The sequence below is a fragment of the Poromitra crassiceps genome (genome assembly GCF_964638095.1).
Source record: "Poromitra crassiceps genome assembly, chromosome: 22".
Classification (NCBI taxonomy): domain Eukaryota; kingdom Metazoa; phylum Chordata; class Actinopteri; order Beryciformes; family Melamphaidae; genus Poromitra; species Poromitra crassiceps.
In genome coordinates, this window is record NC_139647.1 from 5,729,647 (window position 1) to 5,756,186 (window position 26,540).

At 40.3% G+C, this 26,540-nt stretch overlaps 1 protein-coding gene across 1 annotated transcript; it reads left to right on the plus strand.

The window, feature by feature from the left end:
• Positions 1–9,799: 9,799 nt before the first annotated feature.
• On the plus strand, positions 9,800–17,345 carry fam83b (family with sequence similarity 83 member B; the record flags this gene model as incomplete). Its single annotated transcript, XM_083658122.1, has 4 exons — positions 9,800–10,249; positions 11,843–12,007; positions 13,060–13,184; positions 14,484–17,345. The coding sequence occupies 4 exons, from the start codon at positions 9,800–9,802 to the stop codon at positions 16,576–16,578; spliced, it is 2,835 nt and encodes a 944-aa protein (XP_083514248.1). The 3' UTR covers positions 16,579–17,345.
• Between the last annotated feature and the right edge of the window lie 9,195 nt (positions 17,346–26,540).

The window sequence follows — 26,540 nt, forward strand, 5'->3', positions numbered from 1 at the left end:
AAATGGAATGTGAGTTTTTCCCATAGGTGTAAAATGATGACTCAAATAACGAATAAAACATTTTTACAGTCTGTTTTGTGCCATTATTGAAATGGGTAATGGGTAACATTTTACATTGGTAAGAGTAATTTTAATGCAACACAAGTATTGTAAATTGTGAAACTCATTAATCTACATAGAAATAATATTTGGAATATAATTATTAAATAATGTGTAATAAATGACTTCCCTACATTATGCTGCACACCTTTTTATTTCCCTCTGGTGTATATAGATTGTCATAGGGATTAAAAGACAATAAAATCACAAAATGTAATTCCAGCATGATGACATGAAAGACATTGACTGATTGATAAAGTTTTGAATAATACAACCAAATAAAAAAAGGGGGTGGGGTGTCCCATCGAGGAGAATATGGGGAGCCGAGTAATGAAGTGAATCTGCAGTTGCAGAGCAAGAGGGCCATAGACTGATCATGTGATTGCCTCTCCTGGCTGGATGTCACTTCACCTGATGAGATGTTCTGATTATCTTTGTGGAGACCAGTGGAAGTGCCTATACCCAGCCTGAGGAGAGCGCCACTCACAACATCCATCATCTGTTGGGGACCTCACTGAGTTAGGGAGTCACTTTTGAGTCATTTCAACAGCAAATTATGGATTCAACTCAAACTCAATACTGAACCACTGATCTAATAATACAGTAATAATACAGTATCTGACCTATGCGCTGCTGCCTTTGAAACAATAACAACAGCAGCGCTATCCGCTAGCTTGTTGCTACATGCTGAAAACGATTCATGTGGATTATGCAATGAAGCCAGCCTGCATGGATAGCTGTAAAGAGCCTTTTCCCCCTCTAGTCCACTATAGAACACGTCCCCAGCCAGACAGTCGGCAAGCGAGACTAGAATGTAACTAGTATGCAGGAGAGAATGAAAAATAAATTCACTCTCTGTAATAGATATATAAATATGTGCTAAAACTAATTTAAAAAGTTTGGTGGGTAGCTGTAAAGAGCCTTTTCCCCTCTAGTCCACAATAGAACACGTCCCCAGCCAGACAGTCGGCAAGCGAGACTAGAATGTAACTAGTATGCAGGAGAGAATGAAAAATAAATTCACTCTCTGTAATAGATATATAAATATGTGCTAAAACTAATTTAAAAAGTTTGGTGGGTAGCTGTAAAGAGCCTTTTCCCCTCTAGTCCACAATAGAAAGCGTCTCCAGCCAGACAGTCGGCAAGCGAGACTAGAATGTAACTAGTAGGCTATATGCAGGAGAGAATGAAAAATAAATTCACTCTCCACATCTTCCCCACTCATGAATCCTGCATTACTGAACAACGCAGTGCGAGACCTTAGATCTTCCCTCTCTACCTTCAAACTTTATACCTAACTTTTATAACTTTTAATGGCTTCCCCTGCTTTCTTTGTATGTTGTGATGTGATTGTACAGCCTTCTCCTGACATGGGGTGTGTGCACTAAAAGTGAGACAGGAATGACTAGCCTTCTGCCAATTGGCAACAATTAATTTGTCTCATTTTTATTTTATTTTTTATCCCCCATTAGTGCTCATTTGATTTCTCAATCCTGGTTGCTACTCCATCCTCTGCCGATCTGGGGAGAGCCGAGACTGGCTCCATGCTTCCTCCGAGACATGGGCAGTCAATCAGCCGCTTCTTTTCACCTGACAGAGGAAGCTTCACCGGTAGGACATAGCACGTGGGAGGTTCACGCTATTCCAACCAGTTCCCCTCCCTCTGAACAGGCGCCCTTAACGACCAGAGGAGGAACCACACTAGCAACCAGGATATTGCATGTTTTTGTGAAGGGGGTTCCTATATGAAGGAAACCCCCGGGAGGCACGGGGAGAACATGCAAACTCCACACAGAAAGGCCCTTTTGCCGACCCCACCCGGGCGGTGGGCACTCGAGGACATGCGGACGGGCACGCATTCCTTCAGCGTTCACCTCGTCCCCAGGTGGGAATCGAACCCACGACCTTCGAGCTGTGAGGCGATAGTGCTTACCACTGCACCACCGTACCTCCTGAATTTGTCTCAATTTGACAGTTATGTTTTACTGTTTAGTTGTCAAAAGGGGTGTTTGACTTTGTAGAGATTTTTTTTTAATTGCATCATATGGACACGAAATCCTGTTTGCACTCCTTTTTTCCATGGACTGGTAAAACAAACGGTGAGGCTCCAGGGCACATTTTTTGCAGAAAATCCCAAAACAGAAGTGCATTCTGGGCCAAAAATAGAAAGAGTCGGTGTGCAAAGAATTTGCATAGAGTTGCCATGAATATTATGGCAGCTGCCTTCAGGCTGTTCAGATCAGCTCCACTGTGCGTTGGTGATCTGAACAGCCTGAAGGGTGTTATTTTCCAATAATGACCAGCTCGCTGTACATTATCCTCAGCTTACGTAGTGAGCTATGTGATTTCAATCATGAGAGGCCAGTCGGTAAGATTTAACAAGTGGCTTTATTTAGCAAATGGCAAGCATGGCATCTACTTTGGCTATGACTCCCTTCCCAGGTGGCACTCCTCTTGAGGTGAGAGGAGGGCATCTGAATAGGCTAGGATAGAGAACCCCCCCTCCCCCCCCAAGACTCGTTGGTGGTGGACTGGGGAGGTGGGTGGGGCGAAACGACAGCTTCAGAGGAGATGATGAACAGCCGTGATGCCAGCTGTTGCTATGATCCGCCAGAGAGGGAGGTGACGTAGAACCCTCGCTATATGTACTAGGATGAACTGACGTCATAACTGATGTCATACTTACACTTGACTGACGTCACGGGCTGATCAGGTAATGCAAATATGGCGGCCTTCTGATTGAAATTTGGTATGAAACCTCACTTCTTATTTTTCATTGCTACATTTTCATTTGATGCTCATAGTTGGCAAACACGTAACTAGCACAGACTCTTTGCATCCAGGTGGCCTTGTGGTTTGAGTGTCCGCCCTGAGACTGGGAGGTTGTGGGTTCAATCCCCGACCGAGTCATACGAAAGACTATAAAAATGCGACCCATTTGCCTCCCTGCTTGGCACTCAGCATCAAAGGGTTGGAATTGGGGGGTTAGATCACCAAATGATTCCCGAGCGCGGCACTGCTGCTGCTCCCTGCTCCCCCAGGGGATGGGTCAATGCGGAGAACAAAATTCGCACACTCAGGTGTGTGACAATCAGTGGGACTTTACTTTAACTAAATGTCAGGTAAAATGTGAAAATCTCTCTGACAGTGCTTTTCTCTATCTGCTCATATATGCCTTTACTCCCTATAACTTCCCTTTACTCATTAAAACACTATATCATCACTGGATAACTCACATTATGGTTTAAGACATTGGAATGTCAAGGAAAAACAAAACAAAACCAGATAATATGATCGCCTGTGAAAGTGACAGTACAGGGCGTGGCCACAAACAGTACAGGGCGTGGCCACAAACAGTACAGGGCGTGGCCACTAACAGTTCAGGGCGTGGCACAACAGGTAAACATATCACATGGCCAAGTATTATGTGGGCGGTGACAAGAGTTTAGTGCGTGTTAGATAAACAGTGGTGTCTGGGATCCAAGCCAGCAAATTGAAATCTTTTGTCATGTCGTGTCCCATCTGATGTGAGTGAAAATTAGTCTGGGAGCCATTATTCCCCAATGTGTGTTGATGGTTGCATGAAGATCACATCAAGACATTCTCACTTCTTAATACTTTGAAAGAACGTTGCGTTGCACCAACTGTTGTGGACGAAGGTCTGATACTTTGCTCATATGGGCGACACATTTGTAGCTGATCATGTTAATATCGTATTATGTAGGCTACATTTTAAATGTTAAAATCACCCAGAGTTTTAGTTTAAATGTATGAATTTCAATTATCTGGGACATTTACATAATACACATTTGCATGCTATGTCAATCCCACACCCTGCAAGAATATATTTTAAGGGTAAAACGACCACAACATTTGTTTTCACTGCAAACCACAAAGTGGTTCTTCTTGGACAATTGGAATGATGCTCCCTGACATGATAAAAATTGACTTGGCTGCCAAACAATGGGTAAATGCATTCGTTTTGAGATTCACTAAAGATCAATATCATCACCTAACCAGATTCATATCATCACCTAATCAGATTCATATCATCACCTAACTAGATTCATATCATCACCTAATCAGATTCATATCTTCACCTAACCAGATTCTTCACCTAACCAGATTCATATCTTCACCTAACCAGATTCATATCATCACCTAACCAGATTCTTCACCTAACCAGATTCATATCTTCACCTAATCAGATCAATATCATCACCTAACCAGATTCATATCATCACCTAACCAGATTCTTCACCTAACCAGATTCATATCTTCACCTAACCAGATTCATATCATCACCTAACCAGATTCATATCTTCACCTAATCAGATTCATATCTTCACCTAACCAGATTCATATCATCACCTAACCAGATTCATATCATCACCTAACCAGATTCATATCATCACCTAACCAGATTCACATCATCACCTAACCAGATTCATATAATCACCTAACCAGATTCATATAATCACCTAACCAGATTCATATAATCACCTAACCAGATTCATATAATCACCTAACCAGATTCATATAATCACCTAACCAGATTCATATCATCACCTAACCAGATTCATATCATCACCTAACCAGATTCATATCATCACCTAACCAGATTCATATCATCACCTAACCAGATTCATATCATCACCTAACCAGATTCATATCTTCACCTAACCAGATTCATATCATCACCTAACCAGATTCATATCATCACCTAACCAGATTCATATCATCACCTAACCAGATTCACATCATCACCTAACCAGATTCATATCATCACCTAACCAGATTCACATCATCACCTAACCAGATTCATATAATCACCTAACCAGATTCATATAATCACCTAACCAGATTCATATCATCACCTAACCAGATTCATATCATCACCTAACCAGATTCATATCATCACCTAAGCCTAACCCTGTTTACCATCAGGCTGCTCAGCAGTAAACTCATAACGAGCAGTGTGGCTTGCTCAGGCATGCACACATAACGACCCGACCTGTGTAACTGAGCAGGATGACAACATGGAACACGTCTTGGGTTTCACAAAAGGTGAGTCACCTGTGATGCAGCTCGAGGGGAAGAAACTCCCAGAGACTGAGTACATACCTTATTGAATCTACACACACCCACATGCAGGGTACAACTGAACAATGGTGCACATATCTTGTTGTGCACGGTTCTTTTCAAATGAAGTATTGTAGAACTAACAACATAGGCTACCTGCATGTCCATGTTATATAAGGCATTATATGACAGACTTCCATGCTTGGGTTTCCCATTCACCTTGTATTGAATCTAATATACATTGACTAAATATAGTAATCAAAATTAATAATTTGTTCAATAGGGGAGTAAAAGGAAATAATTTGATTTGATCGTAGAAGATATCAACTTTGCCAAATCCATTACATTGGAAGGACTACTTTGCAATAATCAGTATATTATGACAATGGAGAGAGAAAAGCATTTAATTTCCTGTCTTTATATATGTAATGATACAAATAAGATAAAGAATAGACAGGAGCAGAAGAAATTACTTTCATGCTGACATTCATTAATATTAAAGTGAACTTGTTCAGGTGAACAGATTAAATTATTGATAAGAAGAAGAAAAAACATGCATGCACATAACTGATTCTGCAAGTGAGTATTGTGAATTAAATCTACTATTAAGCATTTGGTAAATATTTTAAATATTTAACACGTGATTTAACTTAACATGTCAGTATGTGATCACTGATCAATATCTCTCTAATCCTAACCCAAATACTGCATTTCATTGTGTCTCCTTCTCCACCGAGTGTTCCCTGACGGCCATGTTGCAAGGGGGGCCTCCTTTTGTGCTTTAACCACCTGTACAGTATGCATTCACATGTCCAGGCATGGGTGCTGGGCTTGGTGTTTATAGCCAGTGGGGAAGATTCAAACATTCAGTCAGGTGTTCAGAGTTCTGTGCCTCTGGACAGTTTATAACACTTGTGAAAAGCTGGACTGACTCAAGGAATGCTTTGGTGATGATCATGGGAGGTTGGATGAGACCCCGTTCTGAAAGTTTAACCTCTTATTAGGAGGCCACATGCCCCGTTAAAACTCTTGGCTTAAGGGGGATTTGGTCTGTCCTTCACACAGGTCATTCTACAATAACACTTCTCCAGCAATATCATCATCATCAAACTCAGAGGGGTTTTCAAAACAAAGTTGGGACAGATACATGCACGCCACATAGGCCCTAGATAAGAAAGTTAATGGGTGGTACTGTATACAATCCAAGCCCAGTCATTAGCTATCACTTCCTACATCCGTTTCTGTGAAGATACCTGCATTCCAACACGCACCACAGTGAAATACAGCAACGAGCGCTGGTTCACTGCTGAACTCAAGAAGCTCAGACTGGAGGCATTCAGAAGTAGAGACAAACAGCGGTTTAAAGAGTGCAAATACAGGTTTGATATCATCATCTCCGATGGTGACAAGTGTGCGTACCGCCAGGAGATCGACCACCTGATGACTTGGTGCAGTCAAAAAACCTGGAGCTCAATGCTCAAAAGACAGTGGAGATGGCTGTGGATTACAGAAGGAATGCAGAATCCCCCCCACGGACATTATCCTACCCTGCCCCCATCATGCGTCACTCTAACTTTATATTTTGCACTTCATAATTTGTGATTGGTTTTCTGCATTGCTTCGTCCCTATAATACTATTGATGTGATCTAATTACTTACTGTGGCTATTAAAGTGAATTTGAATCTTGAATCACTTGCTTTGCATAATTTAGCACGTAAATGCTGCTCTCAATTTCATGTGTTCATGATTGCAAATCTGAAAATTGATTTAGCTGACAATGGAATATTTATACGACACCATTTTTCCTCATGACATTTCTAACTCCAAACTGACCCAATTTCACCTCTGTGTATGCTGCACATCTTAGTCAGCACAGACAAAAATAAAATGAAAAAAAATAAAAATGAAAATAAAAATAAAATAACACTGCAACTCAAATACATTGAAGGAAATTAGAAATGCTATATAAATGTTAGATATTAGATTGTTTTGAAGAAAAGCATTCTTCCTTGGCTTTCGACACATGATGGCCATCGCATAATAATATGTTGCCTGTAAACAAAGCCTGGTGTGTCGGTACCGTTTCCAGATAAGATCAAATTACATGTTTGCAACGCTTATGTGTCTTTTAAAACCTCTTTTGTTCCATGTCACTCAGTTCAGAAGGTACCAAGCAAATAATAAAGGAGATATACACTGTAGGCCTAAAGCAAATCATATACACAGTCTTGACGTTTCTGTCCAACTTGTATACAGTAAATGTACGGCACTACATGCAACAGGGGACTGAACCTCCAAGTAGTCATCAAAGTCCTAATGTCGTTTTCCTCCTCGTTATCTTTCCTCCTCTGTTATCTGGATTTTCAGTGTGTGTCAAAAGGAAGGGGGCGTGGCTAAATATCTCAAACAGGTTTATGGGTGCCTGTTTGCAGCCAGAGCTATTTGCATGTCAAAACTGGAATCCACACCCTCCATCTGCAGACTGCTTCTCATGTTGGGTCACCTCCTTATTGTCTGTGTGGCTTTCAGCAGGCAGACACTAGCTTCCTCAAATATCAAGCATCTAGACACAGACATGTTGATCATATCCATGTGGGATATTTTGGGAGCGTTCAAGAGGATTTTCTCAAAATTCACAGTCTTAATGTAAGTTAACTGCTGTAGAATGTGAGATCATGTTGTGACTTGCACACTATGCTTTCAAAGCGTCAAAGAACTGGCTACTGAACCAGAAAGAATTGCTGTGTTACTTGAAAAAGGAATATGAACTGCATCAATTTAAAATGTATTCTCTAACCAGAAAGAGTTGTGATGATAATATAAATGTGCTGATTGTACAGGTTTATGGTGAGAAGTGTAGTTTTTTGATGGATTAGGCTACATCATGATATGACTAATAGAAGTATCTGAATATGTTTGTGGTATAACACAGTTATAACACAGTTCCTGTTTGAAGTGAACTTTAATTGTGAGATACAAGAAACAATCGATCCTGTGTCTAAATGTATGATGTCACATCAGTGTACACAGGCCGACCTGCAATAAAACTCAGGCAGTAAAAATTTGCACAAACATTGAATGAGTTCAGTGTCAGTTCCCCATTCAGCCGGTGAGCGAGTGGCTCCACGCTGTAGCCTGACAGACTGTATGTTGGGTGAAACAACTTGTATCTCAGGTCAGCTTTTCAGGAGCTAAGAAAAAGCCTAGTGACCAGAATGCATTTTTGAGTTGATCCAGTAGGGTTTCTCAACCCCGTAGATCGCCATGTAAACTTTCAACTGAAATTGTAAAGAAAGATTTAACAAAGGATAACATTCAGTGACATAGAGAAACCGCATACAATTTGTTCTCACTGTTGACATGAATCCCTCAACAGACTTTGGTCTCTTTGTTAAGACCTGATTCAAAAGTGAGATCAAGCTCTGTACACAAATTACAAACTGGTCTTTGAGGTATTCAGAAATATATTGTTTGTTTGTTACATATCTAAAGGTGTTTGTTACATATCTAAAGGGCAAAAGTAGACATGTTAATTTGGAAGAATTGTTTGGAAAGCTAATTTCAAGAGTCTGTATTCCACATATTTTAAACTCTGGACATGTACAACGATTCATCCCAGGTTGAACAGGTTCAACAACCCCTGATGACTCTGATGAGCTGTGTGACATTATGTCAAATTACAGCTTATTAAATTCATTAAAAATCAAATAAGACATAAAAATGTGTTCCTCTCAGTAAATAGCCTGTTTTCTAAATATGCACTTAGTGGCCATTTTATTAGGCACACCTCCCGCCTCCGGTATATGCATCACGCTCCTCCAGACAATGAGTCACGCCTGTATGGCTCAGTAGGCAGACAGGGTGAAGAAGTTCAGTTATGCGTCTGCTTGTCATGATCATCAAAACCAGATGATTGATGAGTTCTTCTTCTGATGAAACCCTACTTGTGTTGCAACATGCTGGGAGGATGAGAAGCTGCTGTCACAGCACCACTCCATGGATCCTTCCTGCCAGCCTAATGATGCTGCTGTGATGCTGTGGGGAATGTCTTCTTGGCACAGATGTGGTCCCTTATTACCAACGGATTATTGTTTGAATGCCACGCAAACATTGTTGCTGGCCAGGTGCATCCAGGAACATGACAGTGACTTTAGTTGACTGTGATGTCTGCACAGTCCCCAGTCCTCAGCCCAATTAAACACCTTTGAGATGAGCTGAAACAGGATGCTTGCAGCATGAATGTGCAGACACAGCCTAATGCTATCAAATCAGTATAGAATCTATACAATGTATGACTATCTATACTATAGATAGTTCCCAACACGTTCTCACACCCAACTCGTACCAGAGCCCTGCTTTGTCACACGTCTTGGACGTTTTTTGTTTTGTTTTGTTTTGTTCCCCCCCCCAGATTTTTCCCCAATTGTACTTGGCTCCACCCCCTCTGTTGATCTGGGGAGAGCCGTAGACTAGCACCATGCTTCCTCCGACACATTTCCCACCCTCCCATCATGTGTAGAACGCTACATACATGACTATCTTTTGACTGGTATGTCCTCTCGCATCCTCTCGTTGTTTTCCTCAACAGGTCCTACTGAGCCCACTGTGTGCGGAGCAATGGAATCCCAGCAGATCTCCATGCTGTCCTCCTTGCGGGGCGAGTTAAAGCCAGAGGATTATATTCAACCGCACTACAAGGAGTCCTATCGCCTCGCCATCGATCAGCTGGTGGCCGACGGCAGAGAGCGATATCGGGAGTTCCTCAAAGGGGAGCGCGTGGGGAGTTTCCTCTCGGAGGACGAGCTCCTCTTCATCGCTGCTCATGCGGAACCACCCCCACCCGGGAATCACACGGAGGAGCTAAGCGGCCCGTCGGACCGCACGTCCTCCTCCGGCACCTACTGGCCCGTCCACTCAGATGTGGAAACCCCGGACCTGGACTTAGGGTGGCCAGAGGTCATGCATGACCGACTCCAGACTAACATAGATATGCTTTTTCATCCGCCGAGACAAAACAAGCCCACGATCAAGGAGGTGATCCGTAAACATATTCAGGATGCAAGACAGGTAATGAACGTGTTCCTGCAACAGTGAAACCATGACACATTGTGTTACACACAAGCACAATGTCTACCTGCAACAATGAAACCATGACACACTGTGTTACACACAAGCACAATGTCTACCTGCAACAATGAAACCATTACACACTGTTTTACACACAATCACAATGGGCATTTGGGGGGTGAATACGCACGACAGTAATCAAGATCACTCCGATCATGCGTACATTCGACTTCTGGGTTAATGTATAGTCAGTCAGGGTTATCCTGAACACAAATATATCAGTCATTGTCAGAAATTCTGGAGCAATGTGTTTTCACAGCACCCCAAGTTTCACACAACATACAAAATGTGAGACTTTAACTTTGACATTTCTATAAATTGATACTGTAAAAATGCTAGATTTTGAGTCGGTGTGTAGTCAGAGTTGTCCTGATCTCAAATGTATCTGTGATTTTAAGAACTTATGGAGCTTTTTACAGCACGTCAAGTTTTAGAAAGGAAGGTCCAAATGTGGGATTTTTTTTTATTCTCTAAATTGATACAATTAAAATGCTTGATTTTGAGTCAGTGTGCAGTCAGGTTTGTCCAAATATATCAGTCATTGTCATGGATTTTGTTTTTGTTTTCGCCTTGGGCCTTTGGGGGTGGCTAAAACCTCTTTGGGGGGCGCCAAAAATTCCTTTATGCAGGAAAAAACCTGTGCAGTGGCCAGACTGTTCTAGTTCTGCTTCAGAACAGTAAATCTACTCAGTTTATCTAGTGTGTTCAATTTTACAACTGTGTTCTTGTGTTACAAAGTATTTCACAAGTCCATTTTCCTCCAAGGCAGTTCCTCTCATTTTTCAGTGACAGCAGGGTTACTGAGGTCAAAATCTGGTTTTGCAACTTAGCATGATGAGAAAGAAGTGTGGGAGGCAATATGATCTAATAGACTTGATACAACCACATGACTTGATACAACCACATGACTTGATACAACCACATGACTTGATACAATCACATGACTTTATACAATCACATTAGTTCTCATGCTGTTTGATGATATACTCATGTAACGGCTACCTATACAGTAGCTTGGATTCGTGATTAGGAGTCTATTGGTATTCTTCTGCACTGGTACAATCCTGAAACGGCTGCACTGGCTCTTAATTAAACTTGCAGTCCACTCACACAGCAAAAAGACTGACTCATGTATTGTGTAGACAAAAACACCTTAGGGCAAAATTGTACTGTAATCACCATTCTCTTTCTCTACAGACTCAAAACACTGGGTTGTTTCGTAGCTGTCAAAATACCTATTTTGGAGGCTTTACATTCTTTATTGAAAGACTCTCTCTTATACAGTATATTGCATACACACACAACATTCCCATAAATCCACTGAAGGACAGACACTCATTAAACGTCAAAGTGATCCAAATGTAGTTTATTTCATATTTCTCCCTGTTTTTATCCCAGTGAAATCACATTGTTGCACCATTTTCAATATAGTCTTGTTCATATTCACAAATCTGGACTGAACCGTCAAAGACGGTTATGATATGGTTTCAGGTGCATTTAACTGAACATAATTCACTCACTATTTCCACGCAGGTCATTGCCATTGTGATGGACATCTTCACTGATGTAGACATATTCAAAGAAACTGTTGACGCCTCGATACGAGGAGTTCCGGTCTACATACTTTTGGATGATTTCCATTTGAAAAGTTTCCTCGCAATGGCTGAAAATCAAGATATAAAAATACAACAACTTAGGGTAAGTACACTATTTGAACATGACACTTTTGTTAGTCTAAATCTAGTGCAACAACACACTCATTTCTGAGACTTCAAAACCTAATCTTGATCTTTTTAATAACGATCTTTCAATAGAAGTGTGCAAAGTGCATTTCATAAAGACCAATGAAATTATTTTTGAAACAACAAAAAACAAACAAACAAAAAATATTACAGCTTTTCTGATAATCTAGATGTACATAAGGCTTAATGAAAAGGGTGTGGAGATAAATCTCATATTTGGGAAATCCATACTTTGAGGGTGATTGACTGTTCAGAAATGCACTATATTACACCCTTTTACTGTACAGTAGGTACAGTATGTAGACTGGCAGCTCTCTGTACATGTTATATTTGTTATATATATATATATATATATATATATATATATATCAAAGATCCATAAAAAGGCACTAAAGTCTATTCAGCTTTTTAAAGGTTTAAATGGTTCCATGCAGTCTCACTGTTGAAGAAAAGCCTCAAGCCTTATTTCAAACCCTGGTTTCTCCTGTTTGAACTGGGTGGGGTTATAATTACTAGCTAAAATATGTTAAGGGATCAAACACACCCTGTAAATTACCATTAAGTGCATAAAAGAGAGGCAACAAACAACATTTCTGGCACACATAAAGTACATTATATTTTCAAACGGTCAAAACGGTCAAAAAAAGGAAGAAGAACAGAACGACTTCTGCACATCAGCCTACACATCTGTTTCACATTTATAAGTTCACAGTGTTTGTATGATTGACACCCTGAATGCCTTCTGTTGTAGAATTTAACAGTGACAAAAAAAAAGTCTTTGCATTTTTCTTTTACAATAACCTACAGTAGTATAAGTAACATGTTCTTTTACAATAACCTACTGTATGTAACATGTTCTTTTACAATAACCTACTGTATGTAACATTTTCTTTTACAATAACCTACTGTATGTAACATTTTCTTTTACAATAACCTACTGTATGTAACATTTTTCTTTTACAATAAGCTACTATATGTAACATTTTCTTTTCACTGCCTTGACCACAGAACATGAGAGTGCGCACTGTCAAAGGTCAGGATTACCTCTGTCGATCCGGAGCTAAATTTCATGGGGCAATGGAGCAGAGGTTTCTCTTAGTGGACTGCCAGACAGCAGTCTACGGCTCATACAGGTAAATCAATGTGCAGTACAAGAGGTGAGGTGCTATAGTGAGATCAGTGAGGTGTAGACTCACAAAGCAAAACACGACTACATACTGTATGTCAATTTTCTACAAAGCAGCTGTCATTTCTTTACACTGACTGTTACAGTGGTCATGTAACTAAACATGGTTTGTTTAATGTGCAAAACACACACACAAATACTAGATTAACTATCGTGGCCGGGCAAGTCTCAAGTCTTTGAGCTAGAGTCCAGGTCAAGTCTCAAGTCTTTTGGCTATAGTCCAAGTCAAGTCTCACGTCTTTGGTCACAAGTCCAAGTCAAATCTCAATTCTCTTATGGATGAGCGTTCTATCATCTGCTGCATGTCATCCAGTCTGCTTAGAACACTGCATAGCTCAAACTAAAGGATTCAAAGCATGTAGGCCACTGTATTATCCACACTCTATCTATTAGCATACAGCATCAGCATTGATTAGTTAACATTATTATTAATAGACCTTTCCTTAATGTTAATACACACAAAAATAAAGATTGTTCACAAGTCCCAAATCCAGTGATGTCACAACACTGATGACATCACTGATCAGGGATGTCACAATTGCTCAAGTGACATCACTGATGACATCATCATAAGTGTGTGTGTGTGTGTGTGTGTGTGTGTGTGTGGGTTGAATTAGTTTTAAATTTTTTGCAGTTTTGCGGTCTTTAGACTTCATAATTGGCCATAGGTTGCAGCATACAAAAGTTTCTCCTCATTTGGGGCCACATTTTGGTGAAAGTTGCAAAGCCGTAGCACATATGCCTGATTTGTTATGTATTTATATATATATTCAAAGTTTGAAACTTTAGACGTAGCGCCACCATCAGGACTATTGGTGCCAAATTCGTGTCAACGACGTTTGGCATGGGACTGGACCTTTCTGCAAAGTTTGGTTTATTTTCATGCATGGGAAGTCCAATTTCCCGGGATAATAATAATAATGCCAATGGCAAACATTTATAGAAAATAAAGAGGTGCAAAATACAAGTACATAATACATGCTTTCAAAACTTATCCTCCTCAGACTTGCATCAAAGTAGAAATCCTCCAAATGTTTTTGTTTGAGATCTTTTTTGAGTTTTCTTGGCTCATTCGAAAGTGCAAACTGTGATCTTTTGCACTGGCATCTTACTGCATAACAAGTCAATTAAATTGAACAAGCACAGCTGACTTTGCAATGAGGATATTCTATTAGTGGCATTATGCTACTCTTTACAGTGTCTTTTCCCCTTTTAATTAATATTCTTGTTTTCATGTTTGTTCTAGCTTCACATGGTCATTTGAGAAGATCAATCTGAGTATGGTGCAAGTCATAACAGGCCACCTGGTGGAGTCCTACGATGAGGAGTTTCGAACACTCTATGCCCGCTCAACTGTGCCAGCTGAACTATGCCCCCAAGAGGGTGTGTTTCAAAGCAAAATGCCAAATGGAAAGCAAATGTTGCCAAAATATATCTCTCATTCTGCCCAAAGAATTGAAAGGAAGGATCAGTTGTTGCGGCATAATCTGGACACAGTCTATCGGAAGACTTGCGAGAGGCAAATAGGCATTAGAGAACTTGAAGAGAGGCTTTATGAAGAAGAGCCTATCGAACCCAGGCCCTTTATTGACAATGGGATGGGTGTTCAGTACCACACACCTCAACTCCAGTCTCCAGAGGCAAACTTTTTGAAGAGGCACAGCTACGCTGGGGAGAGACAAGATGTTTATGTTCCAGAGAACGCCAGACACAGGGCAAGCAACTGGAATATCTCTAGAGACACAGGAGCCTTTCCTAATGGAAGGAACATCTACCCCATGGTCTTAGACAACTACTCCCAAGGGCTACAAATATACAGAGGTCCAAACATGCGGCACACTTACCACAGCAGTGACCAAGCGGTCCTGTCCCAGCAGAACATGCCGACCCCGGACAGTACATCCAAGTCATTCATGCGCATACAGAGGATTGAGTCCTACCTAAAAAACACTGATGTTCCATATGAAGACTCCTTTGACTATTCAGACCAGTACGAACCACAAGACAACAAAGCTAGCTCCTTCATGCATGCCAGGATGAGGTCCTCGCTTGTCTTCAGGTCCACCATTCCAGAGCAATTGGAGACAAACAGTTACACAAACAGCGCCTCCGCTGGTGCTTGTCAGACTGACCCCACAGCAGCGCCGAACGCTGCTTCGCACTACTCGTCAACGCATTGGAATCCGACGGCGGGAGCGGAAAATCGAATGATAAATAATGAAGAATTCAAGCTGAAGAGACAAAGTCTGCAGATTTTGGATGATGCTCGGAATAATATAAGCTATGGTCCAGGAAGAACCCCTCAGCACCCCTCTGCGTATGCCAGCTTAGGCAGAGATAAAGGCGGGGCGATGAATAAGAATCCGGACATTCAGACAGACAGTTGGTACAAAAGGCACAGCGTGGCAGACCCTCGATCAAACACGGAATACCACCAGGACTCCCCAAGCCACATGTACGGAGGGGCTTTTGCAACCAGGCCAATAAGAAACACAGAGGTCAATGCACACAATGGAGGAGGATATGGATCAAATCTGAATGAGGATCAGAGATCTGTGTCTCATTTCGATGTCAAGAACATTGTGGATCCAAAGAGCCCGCCTACTCCCATGTGGCAGGAAGCGCCGTGTAGAAGTGTGTCTGCAGCGGCCCTCGATGGGAACCCCAAGGAGCTGTTGACAGCTACATCCACTGGCATCACGGGCTCTCCACATTTCCTAAAGACCAGTTCCAAGAAGATCAGATCACTGCTTAACATACCGGAGAAGAAAGAGGTGTTTTCTCCTCGGATCAGGGAAACGCTGAGTGTAAAGTCGGGTGGCAGTTCGGACACCTTAACCGGTGAGAATGAAGAGAGAAAATCCGACGGGGAGAGGACTCTTCGCCAAAGCACGACCAACTCAGGCAGGTCTTCAGAGCACTGGAGGAACCAGTCTGTTGATGACCATCTGAAATCATCCACCCCTCGATTTAGAACCGAGGAGGACCACCGGTTTAACTCTCCCTCCAAAAGTATGATGGAAAAGACGCACAACCTCGGTGACAAAAATGTGAGGCCTAGCCTTGAATCAGGAAATCGGCGTGCAGATCGAGGTGCCGACAGTCGTCCTCCATACAGCAGCAGATTTGAACCTTTCTGTGCATTTGAAAATAAGCAATCGTCACATTTGCCAACGAGATCTGTTAACACACAATCCCAAGAGAAGGCCAAGAACATGCTCTTATCTAAAGGTGACGCGACTAATGAGCAGAGCGTGGGCCGGACTGCACGAAGTCACCATGAAAGCAAACTGGGTAAATTCATACAAAGAGTGGGAAATTTCATTCACAAAAACAAGTAGCAAGTAGCTTTGGCATGAACCTTCAGGAAATGAACTGTGATGAAACATGATGTTCATGCAAACAGATCACGATGAATGCACCATTGAATGGTTTCGGCTCGGGTTTCTGTATTTGTAAAGTCAGTCTTACAGTGTTAAGAATATTTTTGGGAATATATTTAACAAACAATGTTTGCAGTCTAACCAATGTTCATTTTGTTGTGTACAGACGCTCCACTCATTGGATATAGCAACATTTCTAAAGCAGTTGATATCATGTTATTGAAAGGAAAAGTACAATTCATTTGAATACGTGATACAGACTTTTATAATTTCATCAAAATGAAGCAATTACTTGAAACACATACACACACAATGAAAACAGTTAAATGTGTCGTGCAGAAAATCAGCATTTTGTTGAAATGGTGGCGAGTAGGACAATCTAATTTTAGTCAATATCAGTGAATCAAGAGCATACCAAGTAGATAACAGCCTGTGCATATGATCTGTGGTGCAGTGTTCAAATGAATGTAAGTGCATCATCTGACTAAGAATCACTGTAGAAATATGTTTTAATATTCAGAGTATCATCCCGCCTTAGTGTTCTCTTTGATTCAAGGAAGACATGTAGCATAGCGCTTAAATGTTTACAACAGTGATCAAATGCTATACCAGGCTCACAGCAAGTGAGCTGCCACTCCACATCACCACAGCCTTATGACATGCCAGCCTGAGGGTTTTATTCGTGCAAACATGCTGCTTGAAATAATTTGTAAAATTCTCTTACATTTTGTGAACTCATGAATAAATCGTTTGTTACATTTTTTACTCCATCATCATCATCATCATCATCATCATGGTCTTCTTCTTCTTCTTCTTCTTCTTCTTCTTCTTTCTTCTTCTTAGTTAAAATTGGCTAAGTGGTGTCTGTATGTGGCGGTAATGTGTGTCATGATTGTGATGTCGTCAGTGATGATGTCATCAGTAATGATGTCATCAGTGATGCCACTTGAGCAATTGTGATGTCATCATTCCTGGCTGAGGCTTTATAAGTGGAGTATCAGTAGGGAGAAGAGGACAAGTGGCACATCATCTCCAGAGTATTCTTAGTTATTAGTTCAAATTGGCTAAGTGGGTGGCGGTATCCGTGGCGGCGGTATGTGTCTGTCACGATTGTGATGTCATCACAATCGGGATTGTGAGCTCATACGGCTCCTTAATGTTAATGCACACAAAATAAAGATTGTTCACGAGTCCCAAACCTTAAGTCCAAGTCAAGTCTCAAGTCACTGTGTGTGACTTAAAGTCCCAAGTCCAAGTCCCTCATCTCTGATGCTCAATGCACTTGAGTATTTTCCAAAGTAATCAAACGTGCAAAAAGGTGTTTGGTGACATTAGTAGGCATTACTGAACGCTACAGACTTGAATGGCTCCAAAAATGATAGTAATTGCAGTAGCTTCCTTGTAATTAGTGTCTTTATAAGCAGCTAGATCTGGCCATGGGGGGGGGGGGGGGGGGGGGGGGGGGTTAATCCACAGCTGTTAAAAGCAGCTATTACCGATGAAAAGATCAAGGCTCGGCATCATGAATGTTCAGGAAGTCTTTTCTCACTCGGAGGTGCTCGTTAGACAGGTGCTCGTTAGACAGGTGCTCGTTAGGGGAACATTATATAGCATTTCAATGCAAGGGTAAAAAAAAGGCAACAGATCTCAAGTTAAAAAGCCTTTATTTTCTCAATGAGGCCGAGACGGGTGGAGATTTTAAAGCACGCATTCAGCTCCACTGCCTTCATCAAGAACTGGGTCTTATGTGCTGTAAGCAGACACACAGAGAACAGCGCTGCTGTCTGTGAGGCTAGGAAGGAGGAGCACTGAGGACGAGGCGGCGCAGCCAGCGAGCTACGTATGACGACAGACGGCAGAAATGAGCGAGGAGGAGGAGGAAGGAGGGAAGAGGGAAAGAAAGCCTCTTTCCGCGGTGCTTTTGCCTTCATTGATGGGAAGAAGATTGACTGATTAGAGGTAACACAAGTACTCAGCTGATGCTCAACTCGCTGAGAAGTGTTATTTAAATAGACTATTGCTGGACAAGTAGGTTGATTGTTTACATAGGTGGAGCTATCTACTATTTTCTTACATGTTTTTTTTTTAAATTCATGATATCCTCTCTTTTCACAAGAGGACTTGCACAAGTGATGTATAGCCGGCCTTTGTTCTTTGAGCACTTTTATTCATTGCACCTTTCTGTTCAGGCTGCTTATCCATTTCTATTGAATTTGGAGATACTTAATTGCCAATGTTAGTCATTGGAGGGGTGAAATCCTACTGAACCCATATTATTATTTTAGTTATACAACCTCTGTCCCTCTTATTTTATAGCTTCATCCTAAATGCTTAATTAATGTTACTTAGAATCCACAATCGTCAGGGTAAAAAAAAAAAAAAAAAACATTTTGTGTTCTTACCAGTTCTAAGGGTTGTTATTCACTACCTCATTCTCGTGGTTTTTGTGTTCAACACATCTTAAGGTTTGGAACCTTTCAGGTTACTGTGACAATTTTGTTTAATTATCTTCTTTATGAAACTCTTTTCAGTTAACACTCGAGGCTTGAGAGACATTACTAAGCGCAAGGCATTATTTCTTTATGCAAAAAACTTTGATGCAGACCTATGTTTGATCCAGGAATCTCATTCTGTTAATGAAGACTACAACTTCTGGAAATCGCAATGGGGAGAGGACTTGTGGATGTCGCATGGAAGCCAACGCTCAGCAGGAACACTAACTCTTAAACACAAATTCAATGGAAAAATCATCCTCAATCAAATTGACCCTCATGGACATTACATCCTTACGGTTCTTTCTTGCAATAACAATTTTTTTTTATTAGGCAACATTTATGGATACAACAACGCTAGAGAGAACAAGGACTTCTTTGAATCTTTACACACTAACATAGATGCTCTTTTAGTTAGATTTCCTGATATGAAGATCATTTTGGGTGGAGATTTCAATGTTACTGTAAATGATGATGTTGATAGATGGCCAAGTAGGCAGAAAGAAAATTCCATTATGACTGATTTTATGAATGAGAGAGGCTTAATTGATATATGGAGAGTCAGCAATCCCATCTCTAAAGAATTTACTTGGAAAAATGCATCTGGTTCTCTACAATCAAGAATAGATTTTTGGCTAATATCTGAGTCTTTATCTAATTCACTTGCTAAAGTTGAAATTCTTCCGACACCACTAACTGACCATAAAGCTATTCTATTGGTTTTGAATACATCATCAAATACAGTAACTAAAATGACTCCTGCTTATTGGAAACTTAATAATGCAATTTTGCTTAATGAATCTCTAAATCTAATCATCAAAAATAAGATATCTGAATACCTAAAGATGGCAGAAAATGAAAATGCTTACGGGAAATATTGGGAGCTCCTAAAATTTGAATTAAGGACACTTTTAATGAAAACTGGTGCTAAGATTAAGAAAGATAGAAAAAAGGAAGAAAATTGTCTTATGTCTGAACTAATTCCCCTATCATCTATATTGCCTGAAAATATGTCTGAGACCCAAAGAGCACGATTACAAACATTACAGCTACAACTAGATCAGTTATATATCAGCAAAGCTAAAGGTGCTTTTATACGCTCAAGGGCTAAATGGATGGAAGAGGGCGAGCAGAACTCTAGTTATTTCTTCAGGTTAGAGAAACAAAGGCAAAGTAAAAATGGTATTACAAGACTTTCCCTAAATGACACAATTGTTGACAATCCAAAAGAAATAGCTCAAATCTGTGAAAATTATTATAAAACTTTATACCAATCTAACTTGACAATTGGTGAAATGCAAGACTTCTTTAATTCTTTAGGCAATGTGAAAAAAATTGGAGATGTCAACAAAACAATATGTGATACTCCAATCACTATTGTCGAAATTACAGATGCTATTAAGAAACTCAAACTGAATAAATCCCCTGGAACAGATGGGTTAACTTCTGAATTTTTTAAAGTGTTCTCTGCAGAGCTTATCCCTTTTTTACATAATGTTTACATTGAGAGCATCAACAACGAACAACTTCCCTCCTCACTATGCCAAGGGTTAATTACTCTTATTCCAAAGCCTCAGAAAGATGTTTTAAATTTAGATAATTGGCGGCCCATCTCATTGCTAAACAATGACTATAAAATTATTGCATTATGTATAGCTAATAAATTAAAGAAAGTCCTAAATGATATTATTGAGGAATCCCAAAATGGCTTTATGGCCGGTAGATATATAGTTGATAATATAAGACTAGTTCTTGATATCTTAGACTATTCAGACTTAGTGTTAGATGATAGCTTCATTCTTTTTCTAGATTTTCGCAAAGCATTTGACTCTGTAGAACATCAGTTTATGTTTAAAACTCTTGATTTATTTGGTTTTGGAGAACACTTTATAAAATCTATACGTACCCTATATGCTTCTGGAAATAGTTCAATTAAATTGCCCCATGGAACTACGAAGAGATTTGATATAAAACGGGGTATTCGCCAGGGGTGCCCCGTCTCCGCATATTTGTTCTTACTTCCCATGCAAATTTTAGCTAATTATATTAAAATAAGCTGCTTAAAAGGTATTCCAATAGCAGGAAGGGTTGTCTCTTTGAGTCAGCTAGCAGACGATACAACTCTCTTTTTAAAGGACAGATCTCAGATTGATATTGCAGTTAAGCTATTGGATAAGTTTTCTGCAGCCTCTGGTCTCAAACTTAATCTATCCAAGTGTGACCTGCTCCCTATCAAGACTTGCAATGACTCAGAAATCTCAGGAATCCCTGTGAAAGCTAAAGTTAAATACCTTGGTGTTGTCATAATTAAAGAACAAAATTCAAGAATTCGTGAAAACTTTTATCCTTTAATATCCTTACTACAGCAGAGATTTAATTTATGGCTTCAAAGAGACTTAACCATTACTGGTCGAGTCTTACTCTCCAAAGCTGAAGGACTATCGAGACTTGTTTATACAAGCTCAGCTCTTGATGTTTCAAAAGATGTCTATACAAAAGTTGACAAGACCTTGTTTGATTTTATTTGGAAAAGAAAGTCTCATCTTATTAGAAAGAATGTAATGATTAATAAGCTTAGTAGTGGTGGATTCAATGTTTTAGACTTTCACACTCTACACTCTACCTTTAAAATTAAGTGGATCAAAAGGTATTTGGCCAATCCAACTTCATTATGGAATTTTATTTCAACACATATTTTTGAAGCCTTGGGAGGATTCAATTATTTTTTACGGTGTAATTACAAGATAGAAAAGATTCCCGTAAAACTCTCAAATTTTCATAAACAGTTACTTTTATGCTGGTCCTTGGTATATAAGCATAATTTTTCCCCACACAAATACTACATCTGGAACAACAAGGATATCTGTTTCAAACGTAAATCATTGTTTCTCAAAAATTGGGTTGATAATGGTATATTGCTTGTCAGTCAGCTGTTTAATGAGGAGGGTCATATGTTTACTTATAGAGAATTTTTATTAGAATATAATATTCCTGTACTTCCTAGAGAGTATGCAATAGTTTTTGATGCTATTCCTTCAGGCATTAGAGCCTTGATGTCATCTAGAACCAGAGGTATTATCCATCTTTCTACCTTACCAGAATTATACATAGGAAACTCAGATCCCTTTTTGAGTAAAAAAACTGATAACAAATGTATAAGAGAACTAATTCAGAGGGAGATTTTCAGTAGACCTGCGTGTATATTTGTTTGGAACAACTCGTATCTCGACATAGATTGGGAAAAGACTTGGTTATTACCTAGAAAATTCTTTGTCTCTAATAAAGTAAGAGAAGTATCTCTGAAAATATTGCACAGGCGTTATCCTGTCAATTCAGTTATTGTAAAATACAAACTAAACATTGACCCTCTTTGTTCCTTCTGTCACCTTGTTGATGAAACAGAAACTCACCTTTTTTGGGACTGTACTTATACTCAGACCTTTTGGCAGGACCTTAATATGTTGTTGAACAGGAAATTAGGTACTCAACTCAACTTTAAAATTGATTTTATTTTGTTTGGTTTTTTTGTTGATGAAATCCCCTCTAAAAAAATATATGTCTTCAACCTCATTTCTCTATTAGCAAAATTCCATATACATGCCAGCAAATTTGCAAAGCAGAAACCTAATCTTACTGTCTTCAAGGCATACTTAAAAGCATACCTGGATACACTAAAGTACTGCACAAACTCTAAAGCTGTGAAAACTAAAGCCTTGTCTATAGAATTTGATTTGTAACCTTATCTAGTCTCTCGTATGCCTCCTCTTTTTTCTTTTCTTTTTGTATTCTCTGTATGTTTTGTTGAATGGCCTTTGCATTTGTCTTGTAACCTCTATGTTGTGAACCTGTATTTTCTGATTATGTAAATAAATTTGTTAAAAAAAAAAAAAAAAAAAAAAAAAAAAAGGAGGAAGGAGGAAGGAGGAAGAGGACAACACACGGTAGGCTAGAAAGGAGCGCACTCTTGTTCTAGTCTAAATAAAAAAGGCTAATATGACTTAAATGTTCTATATCAGTGCCGTTTGTCTGTTTGTCCATCGGTTTTTCTGTTGGGCTCATCAAGATTCAAGATTCAAGATGTATTAAGTGTCCCAAAAGGGCAATTTGGGTTGCAAAAAGCATAGTACAAAGTAGGCTACATACATAAAAACAATAAGACAAATAAAAACATTATAAGAACAGTCTAGAGCAGCAGTTTAAAGTGCAGCACAACAGTTAAAGTGCAAATGACAACTGTAGCAGCGATCTAACGTGCACAGTAGAGATATAAAGTGCATGGTAGCAAAGTGCAGTGTGGCGAGTGACTGCCTTCACTCTCAGCAGCACATTTATATTACAAGAAAGAGCTACAATGTATCATTGTATCAAATCACAAAGCAAAACCACGGTCCAGACCAAAGGGCAGAGAAAGTATATAAATATACAGATACCTGTACCCCTAAGAATACATAAGGATAAAAGGAAAAAATAAATAAAATAACAGCAGCGGCAGATGGGGAAACATTACATTTGTACCCCAGCAGCGTTCATCGCTCTGACAGAGATAGGCACAATGACAGGCCTCATGAAACTTCATGGAGGGGTGTCATTAGTTTGGGCCAATTAAGGAAGAACTCATTGGACTATCTATGGATGTCTGTGGTGCTCTCTGTGTGCCATAATTATGTTCTGAAATGCTGTCTTCTCGTGGTCCTTCCTTTAAACTTTCAAGACACATGAACAAGGAGAAGACAGGCAGTGCACAATTAATGTGCTGCTGCAGAGTTAATGAGGAACTTGTGCAGACATGTTTTATTGGCATTTGAAGAGAGCTCAGCCCTCAAAGTAGCTGCTTCAAACTAACGAAGGTGCCAAGGGATTAGCCCTGCAAAGCCAGCCTCCACGTGATACAGGCAGACAAAGATTTAAGCTTGATATGAACGACTGCAGATTTTGTGATTCTGATATCGAGACTGTGGAACATCTGTTGTTTGTAATTATTCTAGATCTTTTGGGGAACTGTTTCAAAATTGTATATGAAAAAGCCCCTCAATCTCATACAAAAAGAGGAGCAGATGTGAGGTACTCGTTTGGTGAGCATTTGGCATTTTCACCAGGGATGAGGTCCACTCACAGCCCTACAACACTTATTTCACAATGTTACAAGATAGCATGCTATCTAAATGGTTTGACAGAACTGGCTCATTTCCCATTTTCTCCAACTTGAGCTATTATTGGCTATTGTGAGTCTCTGTCCGAGTTTTGTTTTGTTGTCTCAACAATCTTGTTGAGACAAGATTGTTCCCATAATTGTTCTTGGCAGTTCGTGGAAACTGATGGCCATTATGAAAATAATAATGATTATAAATGGTAAATGGCCTGCATTTATATAGCGCTTTTATCCAAAGCACTTTACACTCAGCAGGTACATTCACTAGATTAGAATAGAAATATTCATTTGAATAGAAATAACCACCTCGCAGTTGTACGCCTCTGCTAACACGTCAAATTGCAGTCTAATGGTCTGTCCAGACTCATACAAGCACAAATACATTGAAGCCCACGGCGCACTGGTGTGGCCATACAGCTTAATGACACTTTAGGCTTGGTTTGGGGCCACCTCAACAACACGGCTAATCGTTTTCAACATGGAAAATGATCCTGAAAGAGGATCACACAACAGGAGAATTATTTCGTGCTTTTGTCCATCCGGCCTTCATCAGAGTGTCATATTTGATTATGCACCAGGAGGCTCTGAGAACAGCAGTATAAACTATTCCCTACCCCTACCCCAGAGCAATCTAGTAAGAGAGTGGCGTCAGCGGAGGTCCAAAATGCGTGACTCATTAGCCAATGAACTGCCAGGAAGGGGTCGTCTCGCGCTACTTTTGAATGCTAAAATAAAGCTGATAAATTTGATTAAAAAAAAACTAAAAACTTTCAAAGTACAACACAAACTGAGTGAATGGAGATGTCACGACTCTTCTATATATACGGCTCTGCCCTAACCCCACCCACATCCCCCTAGACACCCCCTACCCACCCCTCATATCCACCCGTAGCTATACAGCCCCTTTTCTCTAGCCCTGCCCTCCTTCCTTGATGGAACGGACGGACCTGAGGTCACAGTGACCTTGAACTTTGACCTTTGACCACCAAAATCAGTTCATCATTGAGTCAAGTGGATGCCAAATTTGAATAAATTCCCTCAAGGCGTTCCTGAGATATGGCATGAAGAGCATAGCGTTAACGAGCATGGCGTTAACGAGCATGGGATGGACGGGCGGAGCCTCCTGCCCCGGCTGTCACTGGCGGAGGCATACAAAACAGCAGGAAAGAAAATGTCTGATATTTTGAAACCCTGAACAGGTTAGTCTACTTTTCTTTAAAGAAATATCTACCAGTAATACGTATAAATTAGCAAGCTATATTACGGTACATAGCATGAGCATAGCATTTAGTTTGTTTACTGTTATAGTATATCATGTTGCCCCTAAAGTTGAAGCATATTCATATAAATGATTTGAAATGCATTGTTGACTCATAACTCATAACATTTATCAATCAATTTAACTGGCTATGTGAAGACTAAGTCGTGCTTGGAATAATATGTCATTCTCATTTGGGGGCGTCTAATTGCAAAGTGCTATAAGTGGTGTGCAGAGGAGGCTGCATGCAGCATTCAATAGCTAATTCCCCAGACAATAAGCCTTGTTGTCTCGTCCAGCTGCCTCCATCAAATCAGCTTGTCCATCACTGCAGGCGAGGAGCAACGCAATTAACTGCCCTTAGAGAAGAGAACCATGTAGGTATCAAAATGCCCTTAGAGAACAAAATAACTATGTTAGGTATAACATTGGCAATATTAAAGTGAATTATTTATTTAGCCTATTTTTAAGATGAGGAGGCTTTTTTGTTTCGTTTTTAACAGGTGAATCTGGAATGTGCATCGAGATAATAGTTTTCTCTCTCTCCCCCTAGCTCTCTCCCCTCTCTCTCTCCCGCTCTGTCTCTCTCCCTCTCCCCCTACCTCTCTCTCCCCTCTATCTCCCCCTCTGTCTCTCACTCTCCCTCTCTCTCCCCCTCTGTCTGTCTCTGTCTCTCCCTCTCTCTCTCTCACTCTCCCTCTCTCTCCCCCTCTGTCTGTCTCTGTCTCTCCCTCTCTCTCTCTCTCTCTCTCTCTCTCTCTCTCTCTCTCTCTCTCTCTCTGAGCATCACACTGACGAGGTCGGTGGAGCGTATGATTACAGCATCTCCTCCAACAACCTGCTGACACTGACAGCAGGACACTGACAAGAGGACACTGACAACAGGAGACTGACAAGAGGACACTGAAAAGAGGACACTGACAGCAGGACACTGACAGCAGGAGACTGACATGAGGACACTGACAGCAGGACACTGACAGCAGGACACTGACAACAGGAGACTGACAACAGGACACTGACA